The sequence below is a fragment of the Erigeron canadensis genome, unplaced genomic scaffold (genome assembly GCF_010389155.1).
Source record: "Erigeron canadensis isolate Cc75 unplaced genomic scaffold, C_canadensis_v1 Conyza_canadensis_unscaffolded:230, whole genome shotgun sequence".
NCBI lineage: Eukaryota > Viridiplantae > Streptophyta > Magnoliopsida > Asterales > Asteraceae > Erigeron > Erigeron canadensis.
In genome coordinates, this window is record NW_025215637.1 from 27,501 (window position 1) to 37,500 (window position 10,000).

Consider the following 10,000-nt stretch of genomic DNA (forward strand, 5'->3'; position numbering starts at 1 on the left):
TACCTATTTCTCTAGGTAATCTATTATTAACAACTTCTTCCCAACTTCTTTCACTGTAAAAAAAAAATACTTCTATATTCACGACTTGTCTCAAACAAGAGAAAGAAACAAGTATCCTATTTTTTATAGATATTCACGATATGTTCCCTATGGTAACTGAGTTCATGAATTATGGCCAACAAACGGTACGAGCCGCAAGGTATATTGGTCAAGGTTTCATGATTACCTTATCACACGCGAATCGTTTACCTGTAACTATTCAATACCCCTACGAAAAATTGATCACGTCCGAGCGTTTCCGTGGCCGAATCCACTTTGAATTTGATAAATGCATTGCTTGTGAAGTATGTGTTCGCGTATGTCCTATCGATCTACCTGTTGTTGATTGGAAATTGGAAACTGATATTAGAAAGAAACGATTGCTTAATTACAGTATTGATTTCGGAATATGTATATTTTGTGGTAATTGCGTTGAGTATTGTCCAACAAATTGTTTATCAATGACTGAAGAATATGAACTTTCTACTTATGATCGTCACGAATTGAATTATAATCAAATTGCTTTGGGTCGGTTACCAATGTCAGTAATTGACGATTACACAATTCGAACAATTTTAAATTTGCCTGAAATAAAAACTTAAGAACTTGTTTTGATCTAGTTTAATTTAATAATAATAATTAAAATTAATTAAGACTTAATTAATATTAATAATTATAATTAATTAAGAATAAAAAAGTAGAGTTATCTCTTTTTCCTGACCGGGTCAATAAAGTTATGAAAGATTTTGATTTATTTATCTCTTATTTTATATATAATGGATTTACCTGGACTAATACATGATTTTCTTTTAGTCTTTCTGGGATTGGGTCTTATATTAGGGGGTCTGGGAGTAGTATTACTTCCCAATCCCATTTATTCTGCCTTTTCGTTGGGATTGGTTTTTGTTTGTATATCTTTATTCTATATTCTATCGAACTCACATTTTGTAGCCGCTGCGCAGCTCCTTATTTACGTAGGAGCCATAAATGTTTTAATCATTTTTGCTGTAATGTTCATAAATGGTTCAGAATATTCCAAAGATTTCCATCTTTGGACCGTGGGAGATGGAGTAACTTCTGTGGTCTGTACAAGTATTTTTGTTTCACTAATTACTACTATTTCAGATACGTCATGGTACGGGATTATTTGGACTGCAAAAGCAAACCAGATTATCGAGCAAGATCTGATAAGTAATAGTCAACAAATTGGGATTCATTTATCAACAGATTTTTTTCTTCCGTTTGAATTTATTTCAATAATTCTTTTAGTTGCGTTAATCGGCGCAATTGCTGTAGCTCGTCAATAATACTCGTTCGAAACGAAATGGAAAAACCTTTTTATGAGCTATCACATGCAGTTTCTTTTTCTATTTGACGTTGTATATAAAATAGAAATTCTTTATTAGTTCGATTTATTCCCACTCTATTCCTTTATTCTATTCTATATATATATTCTATTACTCGTTATCGTTACTAGTCAATCCAATTGGTTAAAATGTTGTTCATATTGAAATGAATCGCGATTGATAAGGAGTTGGTTGATGATGCTCGAACATGTACTTGTTTTGAGTGCCTATTTATTTTCTGTCGGTCTATATGGATTGATTACAAGTCGAAATATGGTTAGGGCGCTTATGTGTCTTGAGCTTATATTAAATGCTGTAAATCTCAATTTTGTAACATTTTCTGATTTTTTTGATAGTCGTCAATTAAAAGGAGCCATTTTCTCCATTTTTGTTATAGCTATTGCAGCTGCTGAAGCTGCTATTGGACTCGCTATTGTTTCATCAATTTATCGTAACAGAAAATCAACTCGTATAAATCAATCTAATTTGTTGAATAAGTAATACTTTTTTATATGTTGAATATTATTATATTTATAATTCTATTCTATATAATAATAATAATATATAAAAATTAGAAATAAAAATTAGAATTTTCATCAATTAAAATTTCAAAAATTAATTCAAATTAGCATGTCTGCCACGTAAGGTATGATCGTGTTATCACAAAATAAAGTAAAGATAATAAATCAAAGTAGTTTGGCACTGTCAAGCCAGAAGTAGATAATAAAAAAACTCGAGGAACTCATCGATTCATCTAGTACTAGTATTTAAATATATAATTCATTTATCAATTTACTAGATTGAAACTTTATCACGTTCAAAAATGGATAGATCCAATGTCGCATTCAGTAAAGATTTATGATACATGTATCGGGTGTACTCAATGTGTCCGAGCCTGTCCCACGGATGTATTAGAAATGATACCCTGGGATGGATGTAAAGCCAAACAAATAGCATCTGCTCCAAGAACGGAGGATTGTGTCGGTTGTAAGAGATGTGAATCCGCCTGCCCAACAGATTTCTTGAGTGTTCGAGTTTATTTATGGCATGAAACAACCCGCAGCATGGGTATAGCTTATTAATACGTTACAGAAACCCGAGTCCATTTTTTTTTTACCGCCAAAACCAGTGCCAAAAATATTTTATTTTTTGGCACTGGTTTTTTTGGTCCAAGCGTATCTTGTCTTTACCACGAACAAATTTCCTTGGTTAACAATAATTGTAGTCTTACCAATATTTGCGGGTTCCTTAATTTTCTTTCTTCCCCATAAAGGAAATAGGGTAATTAGGTGGTATACTATATGTATATGCATGTTAGAACTTCTTCTAACAACCTATGCATTCTGTTATCATTTCCAATTGGACGATCCATTAATCCAACTAGTAGACGACTATAAATGGATCAGTTTTTTTGATTTCCGTTGGAAATTAGGAATAGATGGACTGTCTATAGGCCCCGTTTTATTAACAGGATTTATCACTACTTTAGCTACCTTAGCGGCCTGGCCTATTACTCGGGATTCTCGATTATTCCATTTCTTGATGTTAGCAATGTACAGTGGTCAAATAGGATCATTTTCTTCTCGGGACCTTTTACTTTTTTTCATCATGTGGGAATTAGAATTAATTCCGGTCTATCTACTTTTAGCCATGTGGGGAGGGAAGAAACGTCTCTATTCAGCCACAAAATTTATTTTGTACACGGCGGGGGGCTCCATTTTTCTCTTAATGGGAGTTCTGGGTATCGGTTTATATGGTTCTAATGAGCCAACATTAAATTTTGAAACATCAGTTAATCAATCGTATCCTGTGGCTTTGGAAATAATATTCTATATTGGATTTTTTATTGCTTTTGCTGTCAAATCACCGATTCTACCGCTACATACATGGTTACCAGATACCCACGGAGAGGCGCATTACAGTACTTGTATGCTTCTAGCCGGAATTTTATTAAAAATGGGAGCGTATGGATTGATTCGGATTAATATGGAATTATTACCACACGCTCATTCTATATTTTCTCCTTGGTTGATGATAGTAGGCACACTACAAATAATCTATGCAGCTTCAACATCTCCCGGCCAGCGTAATTTAAAAAAAAGAATAGCCTATTCCTCCGTATCTCATATGGGTTTCATACTTATAGGAATTGCTTCTATAACCGATACGGGACTCAATGGAGCTATATTACAAATAATATCTCATGGCTTTATTGGTGCTGCACTTTTTTTCTTGGCAGGAACGAGTTATGATAGAATACGCCTTGTTTATCTCGACGAAATGGGCGGAGTAGGTATCCCCATGCCAAAAATATTTACGATGTTCAGTAGCTTTTCCATGGCTTCCCTTGCATTACCGGGTATGAGTGGTTTTGTTGCAGAAGTTATAATCTTTTTAGGACTAATTACAAGCCAAAAATATCTTTTAATGCCCAAAATAGCTATCACTTTTGTAATGGCAATTGGAATGATATTAACTCCTATTTATTTATTATCTATGTCACGGCAGATGTTCTATGGATACAAATTATTTAATACTCCAAACTCTTTTGTTTTTGATTCTGGACCGCGCGAGTTATTTGTTTCCATCTCCATTTTTCTACCTGTAATAGGTATTGGTATGTATCCCGATTTTGTTCTTTCGCTATCAGTTGACAAGGTTGAAGGTATTTTATCTAATTATTTTTATAGATAGTTTTCTTAAAGTTTCTTAAAGAAAAAACTCCTATGATTTTTAAGAGTCGGTTGGATAATGAAAAAAAAGAAGGATTTTTATTCTCTTAAATTTTAAATAAAGTAAAAACAAAATATGAATTTCAATTTTCATCCAACATACTTGGTCTTTGCGAGAACCGCGTGAATCACTACACTACTTGATTCACGCGGTTCTTGCCGGTTGACACAATGTGTTTTATATACACTATATTGCACTCTGTTTGTATTCGTAATAACTTTTCTTTTTTTTAACTAGAGGTTAACGTAAATGAACCATAACTATGTAGCCCGATTCCTAATAGATTGACCCCAAAATAGCATATCCAAATTATAAGAAAGCCTAGAGTCGCCACAATTGCGGAATTTGTCCCCTGCAAATTTTTATTTGTTCGAGTATGCAAATAAATTGCGAATACGATCCACGTAATAAAAGCCCAAGTTTCCTTTGGATCCCAACTCCAATATGATCCCCATGCTTCATTGGCCCATACTGCTCCTGAAAGAATCCCTATGGTTAAAAAGATAAATCCTAGGCTAATCACACGATAACTCCAATAATCTAATTGTTGAATCAATTGGGCCTTGTAATAATTCTTAGCATAAAAAAAAGAGGTTTTTTTTAAAATATTGTTTCTTTCATTATTGTATTGGATTTCACCAAATGAAAAAGATTGATTTAATTTTAATAAATTATTACTTTTAGAACTATAAAAAATCTTTCTAAATGTAATGACAAGAAGTGCTACTGATAATAATGATCCACAAAGAAGAGCTGCATAGCTCAATATCATCATACTTACGTGCATTATTAACCACTCCGATTGTAGAGCGGGTATTAATATTGTGGGTTTATGTATTTCATTTAAAAGACCCGACGTAGCAAAGCCTTGGGTAAAAATAGTACTTGAGGCAGTTATTGTGGTTAAATAATTTTTTCGTTTTTTAAAATAGGGCACTATATGAATAAGGGAGAAACTCCATGAAAGAAAAATTAATGATTCATATAAATCACTTAGTGGGAAATGGCCCGAATAAATCCAACGAGTTATTAATAATCCTGTTAGACATAAAAAAGTAGCTAGCATCCCCTTTTCTGACGAATCATATGGTTTTATGATTTCATTGCCCAATAAGGTTATCAAATGAATTGTAATCACAATTGAAACAATAGAAAAGGAAATATGAGTTAATATATGCTCTAAAGTTGAAAATATCATAAAAAAGAAAAAAGGTGGGGATCCCCCATATTAATATTAATTACTGGGAATTTTATTTATTTTTATTATAGGATCTATTCGATCTCGTTTAGAAGATGGCATGCCGCCACTCGGACTCGAACCGAGATGCTCTAGCACTGCTTCCTAAGAGCAGCGTGTCTACCGATTTCACCATAGCGGCTTGCTCGAATTCATAATAGCCTATTTATATTCAATAGTCGAGATTGAACAAGTCAATTCAATCAAATATGTTTTTTTAGCAAAAATTAAATTGATAAAAAAAATGAGTTCAAAAGTCAATTTGAAGAATTGTTAGTTTCATTTTTTTTTTTTTTTTTTACTTTAAGTATCCATTTATCTTAGGGCTTTTTACGTAGTTTATGCGATTCTAAAATCGAACTCTTGTAGCTATAGAAATCTCTCGCTAGAATAAAAAGAACTTTTTTCTTTTTTTACGCTTATTGTCATGTCATTATTTCTAGTTTATCTGATTTCATAATCATAAATTTGAAACAAAAAAGAAATTTTCTCAATGAATCTAAAACTATTTTGTATTTAGAGTACTGCAAATTGATACTTGTACATAATATAATAATATCTCAACAATCAAGTTCTTTTATTGAATCTTTTATTCTTTTATTATTATTATTATATATTATTATTATTGATGATCTGAAAATGATCTGAAAATTGGAGATATATGGTAAATCCATTACATATGGTAAATGCAATAAATTAAGAAGTTAGTTTTTAACATGGAATCCATTAGTTTCAACAATCTGCCCTTCCCGAAAAGGATAAAAAATTTTATTTATTGGAATTGTAAAGGGCGATGGGGAAAAAAAGACTCCCCACCACCAAAATATGAGTGAAAACAAAAAAATAAAAAATTGTATATATTTTTTTTTAGATTTAGAATCCAGAAAAAAGAAGAATTATTCTTTTAGACCTAACATTAAGATTTTTTTTCATATTAATATAAATCTATATTAACAAATTACTGATCCAATTTTTTGGATCAAAAACATTTCGATTATTCCAATATTTTAGGACTTATTTGTTTGTCGTACAAAAAAACTTTTTGAATTCCCGGTAGAAAGAGATTTCCCTAATGACAAAGCTTTTAAGGATGCCCAATATCCTTTCATTTTCCAAATATTTTTACGAATACGTTTTTTTGATATCGAAGTACGTTTTTTTGGAACTGCCATTTAAAATTACTCATTGTTATAGTTGGATGTGAAAGACATCTATTTCTATTGTTCTATTATTTTATTATATTATTCTTATTCATTATCTATTTTTTCTCTAAATAATATAATATTCTCTTCATAAAAAAGAAATATAGATATGTCAAAGATCCACGAAAACTGGATCAAAAATGACTCGAAATAACAAAATTTTCCGTAAAACCAAAATTTTTTGGTTTGGAACTATTAGTTCGCGTTGTTTATCTCTCAAAGTTATATCTTTAGAATCTGCATGTCATAGAAATAAAATCAAACTTAATCAAACTAAAAAAAAATCTAAAAGACCTTTATTTTCGGCATTCTATACTTGATTTATAAAATATCAGGATTGTACTTTTGACTAATAATTTAATAGTCAAACTAGAAAATTCAATTTTAAAATTCGAATGAGACTAGTAATAAATCTGTTAAAAGATACGTGGTTTGATAAACAAAGGATCTCAGTCCTTTTTGATCCTTTCTCGCTAAAAAGTTCATTTTAGTTCCATATTTTTCTAAACTTTACTAATAAATTGGTTTGTTTGAAATGGAAAACAATCAATCCCATAATGAATTAGTTAATTAATTGAAAATTAGTTAATGAATTGAAATAAACTAACTAAAATTAAGAGTTTTTTTCATTAGACCGATGACCTTAGTTAATCTTATAATTCGTATTAGCATCAAGTACTCTTTTTAGGCTAAATTTTTATCCTTGCTCTATGAATATAAATTTTGATTACGATTACGATAAATTATTATATTTTTATTTTCCTATCCTATTATAAGTGTTCGTTTTTTTATATGTCACTTGGTCATATCATTTGACCAATTGTAACTTCTTTTTTGAATATTTGAACGGTTTTGAAAAGACTCAGAATATTTAATTATATATTATTAATTATTTAATTAAATTAATAAATTATATTAATATATTAATATATAAATATATAAATACTCATATATATAATCATAATCATATATATAAATAAATATAAATCTTAAATCGGTTAGTGCATATCTTGATTTTTTATTGACTTTTTCGAAAGGTAAGATCCGGTGAATCGGAAACAATTAATTAAGAATAAAAAACTTTTTTTATGGAACAGACATATCAATATGCGTGGATAATACCTTTTCTTCCACTTCCGGTTCCTATGTTAATAGGGTTGGGACTTCTTCTTTTTCCGACGGCAACAAAAAGTCTTCGCCGTATGTGGGCTTTTCAGAGCGTTTTGTTGTTAAGTATAGTTATGATTTTTTCCATGAATCTTTCTATTCAGCAAATTAATAGTAGTTCTGTCTATCAATATGTATGGTCTTGGATTATTAATAATGATTTTTCGTTAGAATTCGGATACTTGATCGATCCACTTACTTCTATTATGTCAATACTAATCACTACTGTTGGAATTTTGGTTCTTATTTATAGTGATAATTATATGTCTCATGATCACGGTTATTTGAGATTTTTTGCTTATATGAGTTTTTTCAGTACTTCTATGTTGGGATTAGTTACTAGTTCAAATTTGATACAAATTTATATTTTTTGGGAATTAGTTGGAATGTGTTCGTATCTATTAATAGGATTTTGGTTCACACGACCTGTTGCAGCAAAGGCTTGTCAAAAAGCCTTTGTAACTAATCGTGTTGGCGATTTTGGTTTATTATTAGGCATTTTAGGGTTTTATTGGGTAACGGGGAGTTTTGAATTTCGTGATTTATTCCAAATATTCAATAACTTGATTTCTAATAATGAGGTCGATTTTTTATTTGTTACCTTGTGCGCTGTTCTTTTATTTGCCGGTGCGATTGCTAAATCTGCACAATTTCCTCTTCATGTATGGTTACCTGATGCGATGGAAGGGCCGACTCCTATTTCGGCCCTTATACATGCTGCTACGATGGTAGCAGCGGGCATTTTTCTTGTAGCCCGACTTATGCCTCTTTTCATAGTCATACCCTACATAATGAATTTTATCTCTTTGATAGGGATAATAACAGTTTTTTTAGGAGCTACTTTAGCTCTTGCTCAAAAAGATATTAAGAGGGGTTTAGCCTATTCAACAATGTCTCAATTGGGTTATATGATGTTAGCTTTAGGTATGGGGTCTTATCGCAGTGCTTTATTTCATTTGATTACTCATGCTTATTCTAAAGCATTATTGTTCTTAGGATCGGGATCCGTTATTCATTCAATGGAAACTCTTGTTGGGTATTGTCCAAAAAAAAGTCAGAATATGGTGCTTATGGGAGGTTTAACAAAACATGTACCAATTACAAAAACTTCTTTTTTATTAGGTACACTTTCTCTTTGCGGTATTCCACCCCTTGCTTGTTTTTGGTCCAAAGATGAAATTCTTAATGATAGTTGGTTGTATTCACCTATTTTTGCAATAATAGCTTGGTCTACGGCGGGATTAACGGCATTTTATATGTGTCGGATTTATTTACTTACTTTTGAAGGACATTTAAACGTTAATTTTCAAAATTACAGTGGAAAAAGGAATACCCCCTTATATTCAATATCGCTATGGGGTAAAGAAGGTTCAAAAAAAAGTAACAAAAACTTTCGTTTGGTAACTTTATTAAATAAGAATGGAGGTCCTTCTTTTTTTTCAAATAGAGTATATAAAATTGATGAGAATGTAAGAAAAATGACCCCACCCCTTCTTTCTATTCCGAATTTTGGCAATACCAAGACTTCTTTGTATCCTTATGAATCGGATAATACGATGTTATTCCCAATACTTATATTAATTATATTTACTTTGTTCGTTGGATTCTTAGGAATTCCTTTAACTCAAGACGTGGATATATTAACAAAATGGTTAACCCCGTCTATAAATCTTTTACATAAAAATTCAAATAATTCAATAGATTGGTATGAATTTTGTAAAGATGCCTTTTTTTCAGTCAGTATAGCCTCTTTCGGAATATTTATAGCATTTTTTTTATATAAACCTGTTTATTCATCTTTTCAAAATTTGGACTTAATTAATTCATTTTTTAAAATGGGTCCTAGGAGAAATTTTTATGACAAAATAAAAAATGCTATATATGATTGGTCATATAATCGAGGGTACATAGATGCCTTTTATGGAAGATTCTTTATTGTGGGGACGAGAAAATTCGCCGAATTCACTCATTTTTTTGATAGACGAATAATAGATGGAATTCCAAACGGAGTTGGTCTTATCAGTTTCTTTGTAGCAGAGGTTATTAAATCGGTAGGGGGGGGGCGTATTTCTTCTTATCTGTTCTTTTATTTTTCTTATGTATCCATTTTTTTAGTAATTTATTACTTTTTGAATATTTAAGTCTTTCTTTAAGTCTTTAATTTAACTTTCCAATCCATTTCATGAATAAAATGTGACCAATTATCCAACCAACAAAACTACTTGTTACAAATAGCATCTTGCTGTTGCATCGAAACATAAAAATGTTGACTAATC

The 10,000-nt window shown here is 30.9% G+C and overlaps 5 protein-coding genes across 5 annotated transcripts in view; 4 read left to right on the forward strand and 1 right to left on the reverse strand.

Annotated features, from left to right (window-relative positions):
* LOC122584348 overlaps window positions 1–665 on the forward strand; it is a 4,393-nt gene extending 3,728 nt beyond the window's left edge. Inside the window, exons 3-4 of the mRNA XM_043756549.1 lie at window positions 1–15; window positions 100–665. The exon at window positions 1–15 is cut by the window's left edge and continues 480 nt beyond it. Coding sequence (XP_043612484.1) covers window positions 1–15; window positions 100–641 — 557 coding nt within the window. The 3' untranslated portion in view covers window positions 642–665. The remainder of the gene's footprint in view (window positions 16–99) is intronic.
* A 140-nt stretch (window positions 666–805) lies between these two features.
* Window positions 806–1,582, forward strand: LOC122584346 (NAD(P)H-quinone oxidoreductase subunit 6, chloroplastic). The gene has a single exon (XM_043756547.1). It carries the CDS (start codon window positions 816–818, stop codon window positions 1,344–1,346), a length of 531 nt encoding a protein of 176 aa, XP_043612482.1. The 5' UTR covers window positions 806–815; the 3' UTR covers window positions 1,347–1,582.
* A 76-nt stretch (window positions 1,583–1,658) lies between these two features.
* Window positions 1,659–4,161, forward strand: LOC122584319 (NAD(P)H-quinone oxidoreductase chain 4, chloroplastic). Its single transcript, XM_043756524.1, has 3 exons — window positions 1,659–1,854; window positions 2,217–2,365; window positions 2,460–4,161. Exons 1-3 carry the CDS (start codon window positions 1,659–1,661, stop codon window positions 4,077–4,079), a joined length of 1,965 nt encoding a protein of 654 aa, XP_043612459.1. The 3' UTR covers window positions 4,080–4,161.
* Window positions 4,162–7,559: 3,398 nt separating this feature from the next.
* Window positions 7,560–10,000, forward strand: part of LOC122584325 (NAD(P)H-quinone oxidoreductase subunit 5, chloroplastic) — a 2,600-nt gene continuing 159 nt past the window's right edge. Inside the window, exon 1 of the mRNA XM_043756528.1 lies at window positions 7,560–10,000. This exon is cut by the window's right edge and continues 159 nt beyond it. Within this exon, the coding sequence (XP_043612463.1) occupies window positions 7,646–9,865 (2,220 nt within the window). The 5' untranslated portion in view covers window positions 7,560–7,645 and the 3' untranslated portion in view covers window positions 9,866–10,000.
* The window catches only part of LOC122584332 (putative protein TIC 214 N-terminal part), a 627-nt gene continuing 505 nt past the window's right edge, over window positions 9,879–10,000 (reverse strand). The window contains exon 1 of the mRNA XM_043756535.1: window positions 9,879–10,000. This exon is cut by the window's right edge and continues 505 nt beyond it. Coding sequence (XP_043612470.1) covers window positions 9,882–10,000 — 119 coding nt within the window. The 3' untranslated portion in view covers window positions 9,879–9,881.